The following is a 20,871-nucleotide window of genomic DNA, read 5'->3' as shown; positions in this document are numbered from 1 at the left end:
CCACCAAGAAAACAAAACCATAATTTTAAATACTGAGTTGGTAATTTCAGACTGGAGTTCTCACTAACAGCTCTGATACTAAGTAGCAGAGTTGTAGAAGTCCAAGCTGTTGTTATGCAGAATTTTAGAGTTTTGTGAGGTATGGATAGAAGTTATAGGTTGGGCATAGGAGATTTAGGAGTAAAGACTGGCTCAAATTTAAACTAGGGGAATAGTTGTACTTAGGTTTGATACTGACATATAGGGGAGAAAGTGCAACCCTCCCACCCTCATTTATATAATATTTCCATATACTCAAATGACTTTTTTATTGATTATTGCTATAGCATTGGAGATTAGAACACTTTCAAGACAATTTTATGTGATTTTGCCTTTTTTGTTGTGATTCAATATGGATAGGAATAAGTTTCTCCAAGGGAATGAATATTGCTATTAAACCAACAAAATTATTTTCTTTCCCAGAAGTTGTTATATTTAAGAATAAAATATGTGTTTAAATACGAGAGGTATAGAGGTTTATGTTTAACCGATTATTTTATCCATATTATTTGTTTTAACCAGTTACCCATGGGTGTATTGTTTCCACAATAAAACTTTTTCTACCCGATGGTATGGAAGCCCGGCTCCGCTCAGAGTGAGTATAATTTGATGCTATGAAGTTTCTGTATTAATTGCATTGATTAATAATATTCCAGATGATACAGTTGAAGTACAGTTAATACTTCAGAATTATTCTAATAATGTTAGAAAATTGATGTAGTGCTTTTGGAATATAATATACTTCTGTTTAATATAATTCAGTTTCACATTGGTTATAATTCTAGTAAATAATGTATAAGAGAGCACAGTTATTTTGTTTCCAAAATTAACTTTACAATGTATATTTTGATGAAAAATTAGTTTTTTAGACTATTTGGAGTATGCCAGTTATTAATGAATGATAATTGTACTCATTTTAATCTGCATGTCTTATGACTTCTTAAACTATGGTTGCCTGTGAAGTTAATGCCAGTATCATAATCTTACAGGACTTTGGGCATGTTGACACAGTAGTCTATATTGGTGGGAGTTTTTGGAGGGATTTTCCAATTCTGTGTTGTTGTTGTTGTTTTTTTCTTTTTTTAAATGAAGCAGTGGAAAGGTCACTTAGAGGAAGACAAACTTGAGAGGGAAATTTTGCTCATAAATACAGATGTTAAAAAGATTAACATACATGCATTTTGATCTTGTACTTTTCACAGATTATTGTTAAGTGTTAAAGGGACTTAAATAGTCTTTAGACTTAAGCATTTTTTAATTTTGAGGGGAAAACCTTGAATATGCTACAGCCTTATTTCTATCCCCAACAAAGTATTTTCTGCCCTACAAAAGCAGAAACAAATATCTAAGAGTGGGAGGTTGAGGGCAATAGTGATGTCACGGTACGGTAGAGTGCTGAGTAGGAGAGAGAGGAGGAGAAGGGGAGCAAAGAGAAGTCCTCCCGTTACTGTGATGGTGCTTTCATTAGGATTCTTGTATATTATGCTTCAGTTTTTTTTGTTTTTAACCTTTTAGGTATCTGAAGAAAACACATTTTAAAACATTTTAAATTTAAAACATTAATCTGTTTCCTATTCTAAATTATAGTTTAATTATTAAAATATAATTAACTTTGGGAGCATTAATGTGACTTAGTTTTTAATATGACTTAGTCAAGAGTTAAGGTTTTAAAAAAAGAGTAACTGTTAATTGACTAATAGCTTCTTAAGAATGGCTTCTTAAAGACCTTGATGTTTGGATTTAATGAGATTTTTCTTTCATGGATTCAGAAGCTTTGAGCACCTTTTTAAAGGGTCATCTTTGTTCTCAGGTTCCATCCAGTAGGGCATGTGAATTTTTTCAAAGTCTGTACTAGTAAATTGTGTTCCTAATCCTCTTGTTTCCCCAGTGCTTTTCATCTTTGTTGCTGTTGCTTTCTCTTTGTTTGGTTTTTCTTATGTGGTTAAATGTTTGCATCATTTAAAATTTTACTGCCAGTTTCATTGTACATAATCTAGTTGACTTTCTGAAGATGAACTTTTGAACAGACAATTCTCTAGAGTTGCAGGAAGGTCAGAATGGCCTGTAGAAGTAAACAGTCTGGTTCAAAGCCCAACTCCACCTATTCTGTGACTTGATCAGGCCTCCCTTTTCTCATTTGAAAAATGAAGTTTAAAAAAAAAGAAAAAAAAAAAAGAAAAATGAAGTTAATAATGGCACCTATTGAACAGAAATTTTCTGAGGAGGAATAAGCAGGATTGTACACTTAAAGCATTTGGTGTAATACCTGATTCAGAATGAGCACACAATGAATAGTGTTTCTGATATTGTAATCTAGTATTTTTTTAGCAATTGAGATGCTTTTAAGTATGCCGGATTGTTTGGAGTTTAAGATACATTATGTACATAGCATGTAATTTTTTTTTCAGGTTTTTCAGTGGATATATTATTTTCAAAAAGCTGATTCTTTTTTCTTCTTTGATTTTTATTATATTTCACAAATAATTTTCCAATAATAAGAATCCGAGAAATTGCATATAATCCCACCACCTTGACACTAAATAATAGTTTTTCTTTTCTACAATTCCTTGTTGCATATCAACTTTTTCCATAATTCAAACGAAATACATCTGTCCACGATAGTTTTTGTCAAGTACAAAATAAATCTTATGGAATGTTTTGCTAGATTTTTAGAATTCTGTTTATTAACGAGATTTTCATGAGAACAGAAAATATTGTTCTTGGGTCACTAAGTAAACTGTATTTTTTTAAAAAAAAACTCCATTAATACCATTTGCATCTGTTTAGACTTTATTAAGTTCATTTCCTTGTATGTGTATATCTACAGAGAAAAGGATTCATACCCAATATAGCTATATCCAGGTCCTGGCATTGGGTTCAGTTCAGTTCAGTTGCTCAGTCGTGTCCAACTCCTTGCGACCCCATGAACTGCAGCACACTAGGCTTCCCTGTCCATCACAAACTCCTGGAGCCTGCCCAAACTCATGTCCATTGAGTCGGTGATGCCATCCAGCCATCTCATCCTTTGTCATCCCCTTCTCCTCCTGCCCTCAATCTTTCCCAGAATCAGGGTCTTTTCCAGTGAGTCAGCTCTTCACTTCAGGTGACCAAAATATTGGAGTTTGTTTCAACATCAATCCTTACAATAACACCCAGAACTGATCTCCTTTAGGATGGACTGGTTGGATCTCCTTGCAGTCCAAGGCACTCTCAAGAGTCTTCTCCAACACCACACTTCGAAAGCATCAGTTCTTCGGTGCTCAGCTTTCTTTATATTCCAACTCTCACATCCATAAAACCATAGCCTTGACTAGATGGACCTTTGTTGGCAAAGTAATGTCTCTGCTTTTTAATATGTGGTCTAGGTTGGTCATAACTTTTGTCTAGGTTGGTCATAAGCGTCTTTTAATTTCATGGCTGCAGTCATTATCTCCAGTGATTTTGGAGCCCCCCAAAACAAAATCAGCCACTCTTTCCACTGTTTCCCCATCTATTTGCCATGAAGTGATGGGACAAGATGCCATGATCTTAGTTTTCTGAATGTTGAGTCTTAAGCCAACTTTTTCACTCTCCTCTTTTACTTTCATCAAGAGGCTCTTTAGTTCCTCTTCACTTTCTGCCATAAGGGTGGTATCATCTGCATATCTGAGGTTATTGATATTTCTCCCCACAATCTTGATTCCAGCTTGTGCTTCTTCCAGCCCAGCGTTTCTCATGATGTACTCTGCATATAAGTTAAATAAGCAGGGTGACAATATACAGCCTTGACATACTCCTTTTCCTATTTGGAACCAGTCTGTTGTTTCATGTCTAGATCTAACTGTTGCTTCCTGACCTGCATATAGGTTTCTCAAGAGGCAGGTCAGGTGGTCCGGTATTCCCATCTTTTTCAGAACTTTCCACAGTTTATTGTGATCCACACAGTCAAAGGCTTTGGCACAGTCGATAAAGCAGAAAGATGTTTTTCTGGAACTCTCTTGCTTTTTCAATGATCCAGCAGATGTTCGCAATTTGATTTCTTGTTCCTCTGCCTTTTCTAAATCCAGCTTGAACATCTGGAAGTTCACAGTTCACGCATTGCTAAAGCCTGGCTTGGAGAATTTTGAGCATTACTTTACTAGCGTGTGAGATGAGTACAATTACGTGGTAGTTTGAGCATTCTTTGGCATTTCCTTTCTTTGGGATTGGAATGAAAACTGACCTTTTCCAGTCCTGTGACCACTGATGAGTTTTCCAAATTTGCTGACATATTGGGTGCAGCACTTTCACAGCATCAACTTTTAGGATTTGAAATAGCTCAACTGGAATTCCATCACCTCCACTAGCTTTGTTCATAGTGATGCTTTCATAGGCCGACTTGACTTCACATTGCAGAATGTCTGGCTCTACGTGAGTGATCACACCATCGTGATTATCTGGGTCATGAAGATCTTTTTTGTACAGTTCTTCTGTGTATTCTCGCCACTTCTTCTTAATACTTTCTGCTTCTGTTAGGTCCATACCATTTCTGTTCTTTATTGTGCCCATCTTTGCATGAAATGTTTCCCTGGTATCTAATTTTCTTGAAGAGATCTCTAGTCTTTCTCATTCTGTTTTTTTTCTTTATTTCTTTGCATTCATCACTGAGGAAGGCTTTCTTATCTCTCCTTGCAATTCTTTGGAACTCTGCATTCAGATGGGTATATCTTTCCTTTTTCCTTGCTTTTTGCTTCTCTTCTTTTCACAGCTATTTGTAAGGCCTTCTCAAACAGCCGTTTTGCTTTTTTGCATTTCTGTTTCTTGGGGATGGTCTTGATCCCTGTCTCCTGTACAGTGTCACGAACCTTTGTCCATAGTTCATCAGGCACGCTGTCTATCAGATCTAGATTCTTTAATCTATTTCTCACTTCCACTGTCTAATCGTCAAGGATTTGATTTAGGTCATACCTGAGTGCTCCAGTGGTTTTCCCTACTTTCTTTAATTTAAGTCTGAATTTGGCAATAGGAAGTTCCTGGTCTGAGCCACAGTCAACTCCTTGTCTTGTTTTTGCTGACTGTATAGAGTTTCTCCATCTTTGGCTTCAAAGAATATAATCAATCTGATTTCCGTGTCGACCATCTGGTGATGTCCATGTGAAGAGTCTTCTCTTGTGTTGTTGGAAGAGGGTGTTTGCTATGACCAGTGCGTTCTCTTGGCAGAACTCTATTAACCTTTGCCCTGCTTCATTCTGTACTCCAAGGCCAACAATTTTCCTGTTACTCCGGGGGTTTCTTGGCTTCCTACTTTTGCATTCCAGTCCCCTATAATGAGAAGGACATCTTTTTTGAGTGTTAGTTCTAAAAGGTCTTGTAGGTCTTCATAGAACCATTCAACTTCAGCTTCTTCAGCATTACTGGTCAGGGCATAGTCTTGGATTACCATGATATTGAATGGTTTGCCTTGGAAATGAACAGAGATCATTCTGTTGTTTTTGAGATTGCATCCAAGTACTGCATTTCGGACTCTTTTGTTGACTATGATGGCTACTCCATTTCTTCTAAGGGATTCTTGCCCACAGTAGTAGATATAATGGTCATCTGAGTTAAATTCACCCATACCAGTCCATTTTAGTTCACTGATTCCTAGAATGTTGATATTCACTCTTGCCATCTCCTGTTTGCCCACTTCCAATCTGCCTTGAATCATGGACCTAATGTTCCAGGTTCCTATGCCAATTGCTCTTTACAGCATCAGACCTTGCTTCTATCACCAGTCACATCCACAACTGGGTGGTGTTTTTGCTTTGGCATTGGGTAATTTTTATTTATTTCTTCATGCTTTGCTTTACATGTTTTCTATAGTCAATATGTATTACTTGTACAAAATCAAGAAAAAGAAACTAACATTTAAAACATCTGTTCCATTTTTATGAGGCAGAGATGAAAAACTAAAATTGTATATGCCTTTTTAAACCTTCAGTAGGCACCACATTTGTTAGGGCCTTGTATGATTTCTAGAGGTGCAGAGGTGAATTGTTCAGAGTGCCTGAGAACACAGATGTAAAATCAGAGGAGCAGAGCAGGGGATTAATATGTTCTTGGTGGGAGTCTGTACAGCATACTCTAGGGGCTCAGAAGGGAGATGGGTGATAGTACCTAATATTACATTTTATTCAGCATCTTAGTGTCCTGTGACTAATTGAATTGAAATTGTTCTTAGGGTTTTGTAGCTACTACAGTGAAATCAGAATTGCCATTCCTGTTTTTAAGTCCTGCAAGATTAGTTCATCAGCAGCTTACCTGATGAACCTAAAAACTTTACCTTATAAACCACTAGGCTGACTGTGACTCAATCGGCCTCTTGGATATGGAGTGAGGAACAACTCCTAGGGGGCCTGAGTGGCAGCCTTGATTTGTGCTCCATCTGCTCCCAGCCCCTCACCCCCACGGCCCCCTTCCGCACACACACTCACATTACAGTATCTTACAGGGCTTTTTAAGGAACCCTGGCTTCCATAGCTTGTCGGTTCTCATGGGAGTGGTAGTAGTGATCAAGTGCTACTATTTCTAATTGTAAGGTACTGTTAAAACAAGGTACTGTCTTAAGCTTTTTATTTATATTAGCACATTAAAATACTCAACAGTAATCCTGTGTGGTTAGTTTTATGATAATCCCCGTTTTATGGATGAGGAAGCTGAGACCTATAGTGCTTAGATACCTTGCTCAAGATTATACACCTGGTTAAGTAGAGCCAAAATTTGAACCCAGTCAGTGTGGCTTTTGGCCCCATGCTTAACTTCTCTACTACACTGCCTCTTTTATACAAGGTCAAAAAGAGTGATTAGTACCAAGTGATAGTGTGTTAATGTTTAATTTCAAAGTGATATACTGAGTTTAGCCTCATAACTACATATAAACTTGTACGTGTGTGAGGGAGCTGGGTAGAGAAGAATAGTTTTGATTGCTAAAGTTGTACTCCACTAGAACATATTTCCAAATTCGAACCTTCTTTACAGTAGAGCTTTGCTTTTTAAGACTTTCTATGTAGGACTACTTAATTTTAAAAGAACTTAATTTACATGTTACAAAATTTTAAATGGATAGTTTAAAAAAAAATGGATAGTTTAAGGAGTGCTTCTTTCTGTTTAGTTCTTATAACCAAAGAATTCATCATAGCCCTCATTAATAGTAGAGCCAGCAAGGGCATTTAATGTATTTTGGATTTTGAATTTGTGTTTAGAAATATATTGATGTGTAAAAGGTAGGTTTGTGTATATATTACCTTATTTTCCAACAATTCTGTATGTTTATGAAGGATTACAAATAATTCACATTCTTTTAATTAAATGAAAGAAAGTGTAAAAATTTGGGGGCTTAAAATATGCTCATACTGTCATACTCTTTTCCTCTGTTGTCAGGAAGTTAGATAAAAATTCTAAATTTTACTTTTCAGTGTCATCCATGCTCCATTACCAAGTCCTGTTGACAAAGTAAGTTGCTAATGATTAATTTTTTCGAAACTTATTCAGCTGTATTGCTTTTGAAAATGTTTTTGTTTGTTTTAAATATGCTTTACCTAGAAACTTAATTCTCTTTTGTAACAAAATGTAAGAGTGCATTTGGCTGCAGTTATTCTAGTCTGATCTTCAGTAACTAGAGAATGTACGATGGATGTTTCTTAGGGAAAAAGCCTTTGTTAACTCAATTAGTGGCTGACTCTAAACTAGAGTTAGCCATAGGGAAGAAGTGTTAGTTACTACTTTTTATTCTGAAATACATTTCTGCCTAGAAATATTTGTTAAAGCTTGTGTTTAAATAGTTTACTCAAAATGTACTTACACGTGGAAATAAAACAGAAGTACAGGCTTACATAAATTGTTCTTTCATTGTCCTTGAAGATTGATTTACTTGATTTGGACAGCAGCTTTGCATTATTTTTTCTTTTGTTTAGAAATAACGGTATATTAAACTGTAAACATTCTTGCTAAATAGCAAAAAAAAAAAAGAAAAAAAGGTCATTTGTATCTTTTGGCATTAAAGTGGAGCTATTGGGAGAAATATTTTCCTTTTTTTTTTTCCTTTCCATTTGGATAAAGAATGAAAGCCTACCTGAAACTGAAGTTATCTGTTAGATTCCTTTTTTAGAAGTAAGCATGGTTAATCATCAACTTCAGCAATACCAAGAATCGTTTCAGAAGTAAATAGTGGCCCTGCTTCTTTAGGACTAACTTTAAAAAAATAATAATGTCACCTCTTGTCTTCTAGTTAGAATATTAATTTAAAAAATAGACTTTCTGAGCTTAATAAGGAATGATGTTGTTAACATCACTAGTAAGTTAATATACAAGGCTTGGATAGCATTGAAAATGTTATAGCAACCTGTTAGTGCCTTTTTCTTTTTTTTAATAATGCTCTGGCTCTGTATTCCACACCCAGGAGAAACCCTTTCTAGAGGTTATTTCTCCCCGTACTCTTGCATTCTAAGCATTTGTGCTGTGACTTATAATGTTTGAACACCATTATTTCCCATCTTTTTCTTCTTAAAACCTACCTATCATTAAAAGGAAAAAAAAAAAGATAAACCATTTTTCATTGCCTCTGGCCGTTGGACAAAGTATTGTATTTTGTGTCCTGCTTCCTCCCCCATACCCCCCACATACAAATATCATTTTGAAGATGGCTGCTTCTAAATGAATTATGATTTGTTAACATATAGAAGAACTATTTAACAGTTTATTTTAAAGGAAAAAATGTAGATCTTTTGTTTTGCAGGTTATTATTTCTGGGTAAAGAAAAGGCTATATTGCCTTTGTGCTGTAAGTTTGTGATTTGGTTTATCAAAGAATGTTTTCATGGAAGCACTTGTCATACCATCCTGGTTGTAAATCTCAAACTGATCACTATAATACAATACCATCTATAGGTTCTAGACACAGAGCAGACATATTTTGAAAACTAAAGGAAATCAATTTGAAAAATCAAATTTGAAAAATAATTACTTACTTTGCATGTTTCAGTAAATAGGTATTTTAAGAACTTGGTTTGGCTTTAGTATCCTCAGCAAATATTTTGTGTGACTGTTGATGGTATGTCCTTTTGTTTCTAGGTTGCTGCTAACACTCCAAGTATGTACTCTCAGGAACTATTCCAGCTTTCTCAGTATCTTCAGGTAATCTTGAGATTTCTTTGTCTTTAAAAGCAGAACTTATTTTTGATTTTGCTAGTTCTCAAATATGGGCTAAAGAAATACTGGCTGCATACAGATACAAAGGAAATATCTTTTCAAAGTTAAAAAAAAGGAATTAAAAATAGTTCTTATAAAAAAATAGGATTTAAAAAGTCAGAATTATTAAATCTGGAGAAGATAAGGTTCTATACAAGAGAAGTTTTTTTCCTTCAAATATGAAGTTCCGCAGTGTTTCTTTATTCAAAAGTGAGTTTTAAATAAAATTAAACCTGGAGAGATTTTGGTTGCTATTAATAGCTATAATAGCAGATTATATGAACCATTAAAATATTAACTGGGTTTCCCTGGTGGCTCAGATAGTAAAGAATCCGCCTGCAATGCAGGAGACCTGGGTTTGATCGCTGGGGTGAAAAGGTCCCCTGGAGGAGGGCTTGGCAACCCACTCTAGTACTCTTGTCTGGAGAATCCCCATGGACAGAGGAGCCTGGTGGGCTGCAGTCTATGGGGTTGCAAGAGTCGGACATGACTGAGCGATTCAGTACACAAATATTAACTATTAATAGCAAATATATAGTGCTTACTATATGCCAGACTCTAGTCAAGCACTTTACCTATATTAACTCACCTAATCTTTACAAAAATCCTATAAAATACATATTTTATGCCCTTGTTTTTTTCATTTATTTTCATTAGTTGGAGGCTAATTACTTTACAACATTGCAGTGGGTTTTGTCATACATTGACATGAATCAGCCATAGAGTTACACGTATTCCCCATCCCGATCCCCCTCCCACCTCCCTCTCCACCCGACTCCTCTGGGTCCTCCCAGTGCACCAGGCTCGAGCACTTGTCTCATGCATCCCACCTGGGCTGGTGATCTGTTTCACTTTAGATAATATACATGCTGTTCTCTCAAAACATCCCACCCTCGCCTTCTCCCACAGAGTCCAAAAGTCTGTTCTGTACATCTGTGTCTCTTTTTCTGTTTTGCATATAGGGTTATCATTACCATCTTTCTAAATTCCATATATATGTGTTAGTATGCTGCAATGTTCTTTATCTTTCTGGCTTACTTCACTCTGTATAATGGGCTCCACTTTCATCCATCTCATTAGAACTGATTCAAATGAATTCTTTTTAACAGCTGAGTAATATTCCATGGTGTATATGTACCACAGCTTCCTTATCCATTCATCTGCTGATGGGCATCTAGGTTGCTTCCATGTCCTGGCTATTATAAACAGTGCTGCGATGGACATTGGGGTGCACGTGTCTCTTTCAGATCTGGTTTCCTCAGTGTGTATGCCCAGAAGTGGGATTGCTGGGTCATATGGCAGTTCTATTTCCAGTTTTTTAAGATATCTCCACACTGTTCTCCATAGTGGCTGTACTAGTTTGCATTCCCACCAACAGTGTAAGAGGGTTCCCTTTTCTCCACACCCTCTCCAGCATTTATTGCTTGTAGACTTTTGGATAGCAGCCATCCTGACTGGCGTGTAATGGTGCCTCATTGTGGTTTTGATTTTTATGTCCATTTTTATAGATGAACTTACTGAGGGACAGGAAGTTTAAATAATTTGCACAATATCACATACCTAGTATGTGTATGAGCTGGACCTTGAACAAAGACAAGTCAGACCTCAGAGTCTCTGCCCATAAATACTGTTCTGTGCCACTCAGGTTGTAGAAAGATTTCTTGACAGGACAGATACTTATTGTAGAATGGGCTCCTGAAGAAATTAATACTGTAGTTAAAGAGCAATAGTAATCTCGAGAAAAAATATAAGTGATTATTCGTTCTTTTTTTTTCCCTTGCTGATTTTGGTAGATTTCGACTGGATTATGCTTCTATACCTATAGAACCATATGTGTGTGTGTGTGTGTGTGTGCGTGTGTGTGTGTATAAAGCATATCTATATATGCTGTTAATATCTGCTCTTAATATCTGAAGAGCATATCATAGAGAGCATGATTAATGAAAACTCCGGATCAGGAGTTTAGAGATTGAGGTTTGTATCTTGATGCAGACTAACTTAGTTCTGTGACCTTGGGTGATTCATTTTACATATGTATGTCTTCACTTGCCTTTTGTTTAAAATGATAAGACCGAACCAGTGACCCTGGGTCCCTCCATTCTTTTATAGATCAGTCACTAAGAGCAGTCCTATTGCAGTTAAAAACATACACATATGTGAAAATTATCAGTGTATTAATCAGATCTTGTCTTCCCCTGGGCATAATGTAGTGGTGAATTGAAAAGCAGTTTCACACACTTTCAGGTTAGAGAACATAGACTGTATCCAGAATTCCCTGGATTTGATCTGTGGCTTTAACTTTGGACCTGTTGGGAAAGTTGTTTAACTCTTGTGTGCCTCACTTTCCTCATCTATGATATATGTATAGTAGCACTTACATCACAAAATTGTAAAGAATAAATGAATTAAAACAGGGAATTCCCTGGGAGTCCAGTGGTTAGAACTCAGTGCTTTCACTGCTAAGGGCCCGAGTTTGATCCCTAGTCGGGGAACTAAGATCCTCTAAGCCAAGTGGTGTGGCCAAAAGGAAAAAAAAAACCAAACATAAAAAGCAGTTAGAACAATGTCTGGCATGTAGAACATATGCTATAAATGTTGGTAGTTGTTTACCATTCAGTAGGAAGTCACATTAATTGACCTAGCTCTCTCTTATTTTTAGAGGTAGAAGACTTTTTTTTCCCACTTTCTCACCTCTTTTGTTATTTTATTTTTATTTGGAGGATAACTGCTTTACTGTCTTCTGCTGGTTTCTGCTGTACGACGACTTGGGTCAGCCACACGTACACATACACCCTTCTCTCTTGAGCTTCCCTCCTGACCCCAGCCGCCCACCCACCCACTTAATCCCTGTCGTCTGGGTTGCCACAGAGCGCCAGACTGGGCCCTGGCAGCTTCCCACTCGCTGTCTGTTCTCACATGACAGTGTATATATTTCAGTGCTGCTCTCTCAATTCATCCCACCCTCTCCTTCCCTCAGTGTCTACAAGTTCATTCTCTATGTCTCGAGGTAGGAGAAACTTTTAGAGTAACCTGTTCTAACCTTCATTTTTCATATGAGAAATATGGGGCTTCTCTGGGTAAAATGATTTCCCAGGGCTATGTACTATAGTTACTAGTCATTGTCAACTGTGAATCTAATGCTCTCATTCTAGCTCTCATTCTCATTTCTACCTTCTTGTCAGTTCTTTGAATATTCATAGTGGCATAATCTTTCACTGTTCTCTTTCTAATTCTTTGAGAGAAAATTATACTGGCTTGACTTTTCTGTATACATCTCTTGGAATTGCTGAAGTTCTAATGTAAGTTGTAAACCTTTTGAATAAAAACTGAAATAGATACATTTCATGTCTCAGAACTAATCAACCATTCCTGGAAGTGTTAGAATCTGTTAGGATGTGGTTCATGGAGTTATGAAACTAAATGGAATTGAGTAAAATAGGTTAAATTACACCATCTAGTGGAAGTAGTGGTTGTTTGGTGGGGTGTTTTTGTTTTTTTTTTTTTAAGTTAAAACTTTTTGTATCATTAATGCAATTTCCTGGATATTAGGAATGTTTTAGAAGCTTAAAATAAACTTGGCACCTAGTCACTTTTAAGTGTAAGCTGTATTTTAATGTGGGTTCTGAGGTGGTATGACTTTTATTAGATTCCTTAATCTATACTTTCAGAGTTATATTAAAAAGCAGTTCCTCTAACTCTAATTAGACCAGATTTTCCCTAATCATTATTTATCAAGGATATGGACAGCAATAAATGCATGCTTTAAACCTTAAGTCCTATGTTTGAAGTATACACTTCTCAGTTAAAGTAGCTCAGAGGTATTAGGGTAGTAAATGTTCTTCTTTGGATAATGACAGGAATAGAAGAAAGTGAAATTTAAAGTTGTGCCAGAACCACAATTGAATGCTGTGTGAGCATTTTCACCTTGACTTGCAGTAAAGGAGACCTTCTTAACAGCTATCAAATGTTAACAAGTGACCTAGAGATAAAGCTTTGCTTGCCAACGTCTTTCTCTGGAACAGTATTCCTTTGGAGCTGCCAAATAGTTATTTAACTCATTGACTCCCAATTATGTTGAATTAACACTTGGCCTCTTACTTATATTTGACATGTTCAACTGTGTCTAAGTGTTACATGGTCACAGAGAGATTTAGAACACCTGAAAGTGGAGTAGACTGTGAGGATAAAATAGTCTGTCTTTTTAAATATATATAACTTATAAAAAATTGTAAAGGAAAAATGAAGAGATACTTCTTTTTTAGATGTCATACTCATGTGGCTAAGCCATTATGAAGTACTTTTGCTGCTCTCTCTCTCTCTGTATGTGTAGATACACAGACACACACACACACACATATACACACACATTTTTTAAAAATGTATATATATATATATATATATATATAGAATGCAGACTTATATCATTTGTTGGATTTTTCTGTTCTAGGTTTTGTTCTTTTAAACTCATTCTTGTGAATTACAAATAAAGAAACAAAAACAGGTGACCTGTTTCCTGTTACAGAGGAAGTTGCAGCGAGAGCACCCCTAACAGCACTGCTTACAGTACAGCTCAACAGATAGGCTAAAATGATCTGTGTGTGTGTGCGCGCGTGCGCCTCTGTGCACTCAGTTGTGTCCTATTCTTTGCAACTCCATGGACTCTAGCCTGCCAGGCTCCTCTAACCATGGGATTTTCCAGGCAGGGATACTGGAGTGGGTTGCCATTTCCTTCTCCAGAGGATCTTCCTGACCCAGGGATTGAACCCGTGTCTCTTTTTTTTTTTTTTTTTAATTTTGTTTATTAATTGGAGGCTAATTACTTCACAACATTTCAGTGGGTTTTGTCATACATTGACATGAATCAGCCATAGAGTTACACGTATTCCCCATCCCGATCCCCCCTCCCACCTCCCTCTCCACCCGATTCCTCTGGGTCTTCCCGGTGCACCAGGCCCGAGCACTTGACTCATGCATCCCACCTGGGCTGGTGATCTGTTTCACCATAGATAATATACATGCTGTTCTTTTGAAACATCCCACCCTCACCTTCTCCCACAGAGTCCAAAAGTCTGTTCTGTACTTCTGTGTCTCTTTTTCTGTTTTGCATATAGGGTTATCGTTACCATCTTTCTAAATTCCATATATATGTGTTAGTATGCTGCAATGTTCTTTATCTTTCTGGCTTACTTCACTCTGTATAATGGGCTCCACTTTCACCCATCTCATTAGAACTGATTCAAATGAATTCTTGAACCCGTGTCTCTTGCAGCTTCTGCCTTGGCAGGTGGATTCTCTACCACTGCATCATCTGGGTTAAAATAATGTGGGCTCAATATATTATATTAAGTAGATTTATCAGGTTTGAAAGCAAGATACACTGTAGGATGTGAAACAAGGTTGTTTTCAGAATGTGCTAATAATTGATTATTTGTCAAAGGAATTGTGCTGAGGTTATTAGAATTTCTTTTGTGATTTATAATATTAGGAGGCCTTACATCGGGAACAGATGTTGGAACAGAAGTTAGCCACGCTACAGAGGCTGCTAGCCATTACCCAAGAGGCTTCAGATACCAGTTGGCAGGTATTCCAGTTGCCTTTATACTCATAAAGCATTTAAGCACAGCTCAACATCTCTTAGATGGTTATTATTAAACTGAAACTAAAATTATGTAGCAGACAAAGGCAGAGTTATTTCTTAATGAACAAATATTGAACATTTAGCATTTTAAAGTGAATGCTAGTCAACTTTGTGATTTTTAGGTCTTTTTTTTGGCAGTAGCAACCTTTTTGATATATGTTATTTTTTAACTATTCTGGGATTTTATTTACATTTCATTTTTCTTTAACAGGCTTTAATAGATGAAGATAGACTCTTATCACGGTTAGAGGTTATGGGAAACCAGTTGCAAGCATGCTCCAAAGTAAGTATCCATTCTCAAGTACCTAAAGAAAAATGCATTGGTTTTTGTGTAGCTTCATTTCTTTGACTGTTATTTTGAATACATTAAAAAACATCTATACATTTTCACCATTTTTAAAATCTTTTACCATTACATGAAATTTCACACATACATGCAAGAAGAAAAAATTGTATATAGTGAATACCCATATACAATTCTCTTTTTTCCATCATAGTTGATATTTGTTGGAGAAACTGGGTCTTTCACCCTGTACAATTTCCCTCAATCTGGAATGATACTTAAACCTTCTTGCTCCTCCTCTACACCAGAAATTTATACAGTCCATGGAATTCTCCAGGCCAGAATACTGGAGTGGTAGTGAGATATTAGTGATCTTTGATTATCTTTTCCAGTATTCATTCTTTTATTTTGTAAAAATGGTAATACTGTAATTCTATCTTTCCTTCATTTACTAGATACATTACTTATATAAAGAGAAACTTCCCCTCATAAACCATTTTATTTTTCCTAAAGAACATTTTCTTTAGGAAGGGAAGGATGAGTGATTTTCTCCCTTTATTTATTGCATTTCAAAGTAATGTTTGGCTCCTTTTCATCTACCAAAGAATGACCAATGAAGGATTTTTTTCCTCCAAATGAGATTTAAATATATATCATGGGTTAAACCTGTTTTGTTTTTCTTATTGATTCCCAGTTCTCCCATCTTTGGGAGACCTTCTTCAGGGACCTTCTTCAGGTTCTCACCTGAGTTCTTCTGGTAGCCCCCTAGCAGCCTTGGATAATAGCTTCCTGCTGTTATATCAGACAAGGTAGTCCAGACTCATCTTGTACATTTCTTCCCTTAAACCTGAAATCAGCTTTTTACTCAGGGTACTCTTATTCCTTTTGATTTAGTTATTGTTTTAAAATGCTTGACACCCTTTAGAGGTTAAGAGATTATTTTTGCCCATAAGTGTAAATATTGTGGCTTTCAGAAAATATGGCAAGTATTAATAGAATAGTTCATTCATTTTGTATACTTGGGAGAAATTTTCAGTTTACTTTAACTTTTTTCTGTTGAAAGTATGAGTTAATATGCTTGTGAGAGCATAATTTACTAATGCAACTTTTATATACAGCTTCAGTTAATACAGAGTTGACATAATTTCTGTTTGGAGGTACCTTAATATAGAACTCAGAGAATATCACAATGTGTTATTTTTTTCAAATGGTAAATACTTAATAACTATAATTATCAATATTTTTTAATCCTAGAATCAAACAGAAGATAGTTTACGGAAGGAACTTATAGCATTACAGGAGGATAAACACAACTATGAGACTACAGCCAAAGAGTCCCTGAGGCGGGTTCTTCAGGAGAAAATTGATGTGGTTAGAAAACTTTCAGAAGTTGAGGTATTTCAACTTAATAGATACTAACCAAGACTATAGTTTTACAATTTTAGCCTAAAAGTGCTAGCATTTCAAGACGTTTCAAACTTGGGTATTAGTATATAGCTAGGAAGTTTTTCCTGTCTTACCTGGTGGGAAGGAGCAGTATGCTGTTTTCATTTTATGAATGCTTAGCGTAGCCATGTGAGTTCTGGTGCTTATGGTCCCTAGTCAGTGATTAAGGGAATAAAAGCCTAACCAGGGAATTTTACTATTTCTGTTTTAGTTAGATTTCAACCTCCATACAGTGGACCATGTTATGTGCCAGGGAATTGATCTCCTTTCATATAATTTTGTTTTTCTTCCGATTGAAGATAGTCGGTCTTAAGGCAGAGAGCTCCACCACTACTCTTACCTTCCCCATCCTCCAGAGAGGAAAATTGTGCCTGAAAAAAAAAGAAGAAGAAAATTGTGCCTGGAGAGGGTTACTGTTTCCTTCTCCAGGGGATCTTCCCAGCCCCAAGATCAAACCTGGGTCTCCCGCATCATGGGCAGATACTTTACCGTCTGAGCCACCAGGGAAGCCCAGTCTCTGTAATAACCCCAATCCCAAAGTGACTGATTCACTGTCAGATCATTAATATGATGTGCAAAGAAAGAAGAATGCTAATTGTCCTCTAATTTTTTTGATTGTGTGCACATTATTAAATATGCTTTTAAGAAGTGATAGGCTTAAAATATTTTCAAGGCCAAAAGTCATACCCTGTGACCTTTAAGAAGTGTGATTATATGAAGGATCAGCCTCTCCTCCTTCCACGTTTCATTTTTCCAAGTTCTTTGTATTTTCTGTTTTAGCATGTACCTGAAGTAGATTGAAATTCTTCTGCTATTTAACTTGACCTTATATAAAGTCAAGAGTAGATTCTGATTTGGAACAGTCCATAGAATTATAGTTTGTATAAATTGAATTTAGAATGTGCATTTATTCTAAATCAGTTATCTGTAAACTTGAATTACAGCGAAGTCTTAGTAATACTGAAGATGAATGTACCCATCTGAAAGAAATGAATGAACGGACTCAGGAAGAATTAAGAGAATTAGCCAATAAATATAATGGAGCAGTTAATGAGATTAAAGATTTATCTGATAAATTAAAGGTATGTATTTCTCATACTGGAACTATATAAATTAATCCCTAACATGCTGAATAGCTTAAGAATTTAGTTATTGCTGAATAGTTGTTGATGGAAAATTTGGTAATGGTTAGAACATATAGTATAAATCAGTTGACATTTAACCCAAATCCCATTACCAGTGATAATTAAAAGTTTGTAAAAGCTGACATATTTCCTTTGGATGAAAGTAAAGAATCAGTAGTTCATAATAGGCATTTTAAAATATGTAACAGTAAATAGATAAGAGTCAGCAAAACCCAAGACACTCAGACTTTTGGAAAACTAGAACCTGCTTTTCTTTAAGGTGTCCCAAATTCAGGGCCCAGCTAAGTTAGTGCTGGAGCAAACCCAGAGAGAACCTTCACGTGATTCCATCCAGGAGGCCAAAGCCTATGCGTGGACTGCAGCTCCCTGTAGCTGTAGGATGTTTAGGATGAGGACAGACCAGACCACACGTAATGCTATGTTGGTCCTGTAAAATGTTAGAACTGACTTTGTGAAGACCTGTCTTTATGTAATTCACACCATAGATTGAGTGGCCAGAAGATACCCATTTGTTAACAGAGGACCAGAGCATACCTCCTATTCATGTGAATGGTTAACCTATATAGCTTTAAATATTAGACTTGTTAAAAAGAGGTCATTTTAAAAAGTGCTTGATTCCTTTAGCTAAAAGTAATTTTGTTTAAAATTTCAGAATAAGCTACATTGTAGAACTTACAAACTAATTGAAACAATAGTAATTTCAAGGAAAACCATACTTCCCTCTCGAAAAACATGGTTTTCATTTTGACCCTTATAATCTATGTATGTGTTATGTTTGCTTGCTTGCTACAAGTGTTTCTCTCCGAGTTGATACGGCGGGAGGGATGACGCAGTGCATATCACTTCTGACATCATTTGTGTGAATACAAGGAGTCCTGCCTTAGACATCTTAAAACAAGGTCAGATTTTATTAAATAGCTGGATTTTCTTTTTCGTTTTCAACAGATAGCAGAGGGAAAACAAGAAGAAATCCAACAGAAGGGACAAGCTGAGAAAAAAGAATTACAACATAAGATAGATGAAATGGAAGAAAAAGAACAGGAGCTTCAGGCAAAAATAGAAGCTTTGCAAGCTGATAATGACTTTACCAATGAAAGGCTAACAGCTTTACAAGGTAAGTTAGCTAATCCAGAAATTGATGTGATTTAATTTTTTCTTTCTTTTTATCTGTGAAATATCTTTTTCTTGGGCTTTTATTTACAGTACGGTTAGAACATCTTCAAGAGAAAACTCTTAAAGAATGCAGCAGCTTAGGTAGGTGTCACCAAATTTCTTACTTAAAGCTGAATTTTTATCATTAAATTTTTGTTTGCTATCTCACATTGTGTACTTGCTTTCTTTATGAGGGATGTTTTACATATTAGGTGTAAAGTATCTACCCTCTTTCAGAAAATTTCCTTTAAAAATATGCTTGATTGCCACCAGTGGGCACCATTGTGTAGTCTTTGAAATGAATGAAATTTATACATCTGAGATGGTCTGCTTTGAGGTATTTAAATAAGAAAAACACATGAACAGCAGAATCCTTTTTCTCTTGAGGTTCATCGAAAGGTTACTAAGCAGTTATAGCTTTTTTTCGAAGATGATAGAAAATGGCAAGTTGAACCCTTCTTGTAAAAATAAATTTAAACTGTTCAGTCAGTCTTAATGTCACTAGGAATACAAAATGCCATGGTTACACTTGAGATCAGTTTTAAAGTAATACTTTCTTTGATCAGGCAATGATACACTGTCTTAATCCTAGGGATACAAGTTGATGACTTCTTACCTAAAATAAATGGGAGCACAGAAAAAGGTAGTGTAAAAAACTTAAATATTTTTCTTTCATGATAACCTTTTACCATTTAAGCAGGATAGAGAGGTCAGGGATTTTAAATTTTAAGTGTTTGGAGTGAAAGCGTGCTGTTCATAGACTGTTAAATCCCATCTTTTAAAAATCAAGCTTCCTTTTATTTTGTAATTCTTAATTCTGTGAGCTGTGGTTAGATGTCCCTTGTTATATGGCAATTTCAGTTATTGAAATAGTAAGATTTTAATAATGTTCAACTTTAGTGTTGGTTTATATAACATAGTATAGCTTCCCCTGCCCTCTACTATATTTTCAGAGATGATACTACCATTTTCTTCCATCAAGTACTGCTTTATGGGGATAATTGGCCCCTGTTTTTTAATATTTGTGCCCTGCCCCCTTCCTGGCCAAGAGTTTACTTAAAAGTCCAAAAAAGAAACAAAAATAGAAAAGGAAAAAAAAAAAAGTCCAGTGAGTCTTTGGATGTGTCATCGAAACTGCTCTCTTTATCTGTCTGTTTCATCAATCAGAGAAAAGGGAGTCAGTCATGTATGCCATCTGAAAAATTATTTTGTTCTTGATATCCTATCCTTCTTTCTGGTTAACTTGGTTTATCTCTTGCCACAAATGTATAACCACTTTTAGTTTTCCTACTGCAACATGGGTTTTCTACTCAATGGTTTCTATATTCCTTCAATCATGAAGATTTGTCCTCCCCTCCCCACTCATCCAACATTAACTGAGCACCAGCTATATGCCAGATCCTGTGTTAGATGCTTAGAGTACAAAATAAATAAAATTATCTTCTGTGTTTGCAAATATATGTGCCTCTCAACTCAGTTTTTATGTATAGAAGATGCCAAGGTCAGTACCCAAAACTTCATACTAAATAGTTTTTCCATGTATCAGGGGATATCTTTATAGTTCTTGGGTGGCATCTAAACTCTGATAAAGTTAGGAGGTGCTTTTTTGGTTTGTTTTGGTTTGGTTGGTTTGTTTTTAATCAGGAAGTGGAATAATAGGCTCAGGTAACCATGTATATGTGAGGTGTAAGATCAAGAGCTAATATTCCATGTATAATAAATCTTGAAACTCTAAATTTAAAAAAAGTTTCATCAATTGTTGTTATTTGACTATTTTATATATGCTTTGTGAAATAACATTGACATTAAAATTTCAGTTTGAGTTTCAATTTGAGACTTTTTAAAGGTGTAGTTTATATTCATTGCACCACTATTATTAAAGTGTATTTAGTAAACATATGTAAAAAGACTTTATCTTCATCTTCTAAAAGCTTCTCATTCTTAAGTGAATTTATATTTTCTTTTGTTATTTTGCTCTTTTTTCTC

General features: G+C 35.8%; 1 protein-coding gene across 25 annotated transcripts in view; it reads left to right on the top strand.

Moving 5' to 3' along the window:
* Positions 1–20,871, top strand: part of SLMAP (sarcolemma associated protein) — a 149,786-nt gene that overhangs the window by 83,008 nt on the left and 45,907 nt on the right. For 7 of the 25 annotated variants that reach the window (XM_065933429.1, XM_065933416.1, XM_065933423.1 and 4 more), the window contains exons 4-13: positions 562–634; positions 7,452–7,488; positions 9,105–9,167; positions 14,707–14,802; positions 15,071–15,142; positions 16,397–16,537; positions 17,533–17,670; positions 18,679–18,847; positions 18,937–18,987; positions 19,478–19,528. In XM_065933429.1, coding sequence (XP_065789501.1) covers positions 562–634; positions 7,452–7,488; positions 9,105–9,167; positions 14,707–14,802; positions 15,071–15,142; positions 16,397–16,537; positions 17,533–17,670; positions 18,679–18,847; positions 18,937–18,987; positions 19,478–19,528 — 891 coding nt within the window. Of the gene's footprint in view, positions 1–561; positions 635–7,451; positions 7,489–9,104; positions 9,168–14,706; positions 14,803–15,070; positions 15,143–16,396; positions 16,538–17,532; positions 17,671–18,678; positions 18,848–18,936; positions 18,988–19,477; positions 19,529–20,871 lie in introns of those variants that run through there. The other 18 variants (XM_065933431.1, XM_065933421.1, XM_065933427.1 and 15 more) reach the window with 4 other exon arrangements.

Source organism: Muntiacus reevesi, chromosome 4, assembly GCF_963930625.1.
Source record: "Muntiacus reevesi chromosome 4, mMunRee1.1, whole genome shotgun sequence".
NCBI classification, from domain to species: Eukaryota; Metazoa; Chordata; class Mammalia; order Artiodactyla; family Cervidae; genus Muntiacus; species Muntiacus reevesi.
The sequence above is the reverse complement of the archived record's forward strand: the minus strand, read 5'-3'. Positions and strand labels throughout refer to the sequence as shown.